Below are 2,542 nucleotides of genomic sequence, written 5' to 3'. Positions count from 1 at the left end.
CCGTCAGGGTACAACCCGAGCCATTCCGGTACGTATAACCGGCTGTCGTGGGAATGCTCAGGGTAGACAGTGACAATTTGAAAGCGGCGGTGATATACTCGACTCCCGCAGGTCCTAGCTTTCTTAGCATCTAAAAAAAACCATATCAGGCTCCAACTAAACGTCTTCGTCGCTCGCGCGAAATACCAACAACCAAACACACCCAAAATCCTGGGAGTGGAGTTTGATAGCCTCCTCCTTCTCCGCGCACGCCTCAGATACCTGCAACCAACTGCGTGCCAGGAACGAAGTCCTCAAGAGACCCTGCTCGCAACCCACAATGCATCGGCCGGGCAGTGGCAATAGTCCAAGTTCACTTCCGCGAAGAAAGCCAGGTACTGGCGCTGAAAGAACACGAACACTATATTGTCGAAGCAATTCCTCGTGGAATTACGCGTACATAGATCATCCATGCTACACAGCAAGACACAGAGCGGCGATCAACAGCCTACACTGCGATGCGATCGAAATGAGCATCCACACCCGCAAAGACAACATCGTCCTAGGCGTTGTACTTTGTACAATACCATACAACCCCTAAAATGATAGGATGACCACTGAGCAATTGAATAATGCTTTGATCTTTTTAGTTTCGAGCCCAGGTAAAAGTAAATACACAATGCGATGTAGTTTCCCGCCCTGTATTTGCTAGAGCTGTGGCCCGTTTAGTTTATTATTATCATATTATAATATATGTAGTTGTTGCTTCTTTGTTGTTGAATATTCTAGAAAAAAGTTAAAACAATATAATCTTTTTTTTTGACGTAGTAGTTCTTGCTATTGTTGTTCAATATATAGCAGATATACTTTTTATTTTTTATAAACTGAGTTTCGGAAAACTTATGTTGGTTCTTTCTGCTGATTTTATTTTTGGATGATGTTAGAAACAACGACTGGTTCTCCTGACGCTCGCAGTTTCAGCTGTTTAAATTAAATCAGCAATGTTAGCTGGCATCTCCTCAATAGTGGTATGGTAGAATTGTTCAATATCTTTAAGAATTCTTCTATCTTCGTCCGTAATGAAATTAATAGCAACACCTTTGCGCCCAAACCGTCCACCACGACCGATTCTACAAATAAATAGCAGGTATATAAAAGTTTTAAAACTCACATTAGGAGGATATGTAGTTTTTACCTATGAATGTAATTTTCTCTATTCGATGGCAAGTCATAGTTAATGACAAGCGAAACTTGCTGCACATCAATACCCCGTGCGAGCAAATCAGTGGTTATAAGAACACGAGAGGATCCCGAACGGAACTGCTTCATAATCACCTCACGATCGCGTTGCTCCATATCACCATGCATAGCAGATACAGTGAAATTGTGATTTGTCATCTCTTGAGTCAACTGATCCACCTGCCAAAACATGCGATGATTATCCTATATCTAAACGAGGTAACAGCTTTTATTTTTATTTTTATTTACCTTACGCCTTGTGTTGCAGAAAATTACAGACTGAGTGATGGAAAGTGTGTCGTACAAATCACACAAAGTACCAAGCTTCCAATTTTCCTGTTTTACATTTACGTAGAACTGCTTGATACCCTCCAACGTCAACTCTTCTTTCTTCACTAAAATGCTAACTGGATCACGCATAAAGCAACGGCTGACTTCAAGTACATCAGGCGGCATAGTGGCAGATAGCAAGATGACTTGAACGTCAGGAGGAAGCATTTTAAAAACATCTTGGATTTGGTCTTTGAAGCCACGTGACAACATCTCATCGGCCTCGTCCAAAACAAACAACTTAATGTTGTGTGTACGAAGCACTTTTCGATTAATCATGTCGTAAACACGCCCCGGTGTACCAACAACAACATGACACCCAGTTTCCAAGTTACGGGCATCCTCACGAACATTAGTACCACCAATGCAAGCATGTGAATGTACCTTCATGTATTCACCAAGTGCCATTACAACGCGTTGTATTTGAGTTGCCAACTCTCTAGTCGGAGCCAAAATCAACGCTTGACAGTCGCGAATGGATGTATCGATTTGCTGCAATATTGCAATTGAGAAAGTAGCGGTTTTTCCCGTACCTTAAAAGATAAGATATTAAGTTTTGATTATCTCTCGTAAAAAAATTTAAATTATGCATGTATCTAATTTTACTTCTTACATTAATATTTATTTTAAATTACTTAATGAAGTTTTGAGCGAAAGTAGTATTGGTGTTTATCGAGCCCTAACCTTCAAAACGATTTAAGCGAAATTTTTTTCGAAATTTTATTTGGTTGCAGAAATGTTCCTAGAGCATGTAGATGCATTTGTGCATCAAAATTAAAATTTTGAAAAAATGTCGTTTACATCTTTTCGGCGGTTGGGGCTCGATATTATAGCAATAAATACTCCCAGCTAGATTACTACCTTCTTTTAGCAATAAAAACGCATCTTCGAATAGTCTAAGATTTGAAATCGGAATCGAAAAGATAATTAAATTCGTTCGATTTCATTTGAACGCTAATTTGAGTTCGAAACAGCAAACAAATCGTATGGCAAA

At 39.7% G+C, this 2,542-nt stretch overlaps 2 protein-coding genes across 2 annotated transcripts in view; one reads left to right on the top strand and one right to left on the bottom strand.

Annotated features, from left to right (window-relative positions):
- LOC118735193 (zinc finger CCCH-type with G patch domain-containing protein) overlaps positions 1-2,542 on the top strand; it is a 98,948-nt gene that overhangs the window by 57,838 nt on the left and 38,568 nt on the right. The gene's annotated exons all lie outside the window — the stretch shown is intronic.
- On the bottom strand, positions 621-2,081 carry LOC118735194 (eukaryotic initiation factor 4A; the record flags this gene model as incomplete). Its single annotated transcript, XM_036464839.1, is given in 3 exon segments — positions 621-1,109; positions 1,175-1,398; positions 1,468-2,081. Coding segments are annotated over 3 exon segments (983 nt in total), but the record flags the coding sequence as incomplete, so codon positions are not given.

Source organism: Rhagoletis pomonella, unplaced genomic scaffold (genome assembly GCF_013731165.1).
Source record: "Rhagoletis pomonella isolate Grant_MI unplaced genomic scaffold, Rhpom_1.0 Rhpom_scaffold_00003, whole genome shotgun sequence".
In the NCBI taxonomy this organism is placed as follows: Eukaryota; Metazoa; Arthropoda; class Insecta; order Diptera; family Tephritidae; genus Rhagoletis; species Rhagoletis pomonella.
The sequence above is the reverse complement of the archived record's forward strand: the minus strand, read 5'-3'. Positions and strand labels throughout refer to the sequence as shown.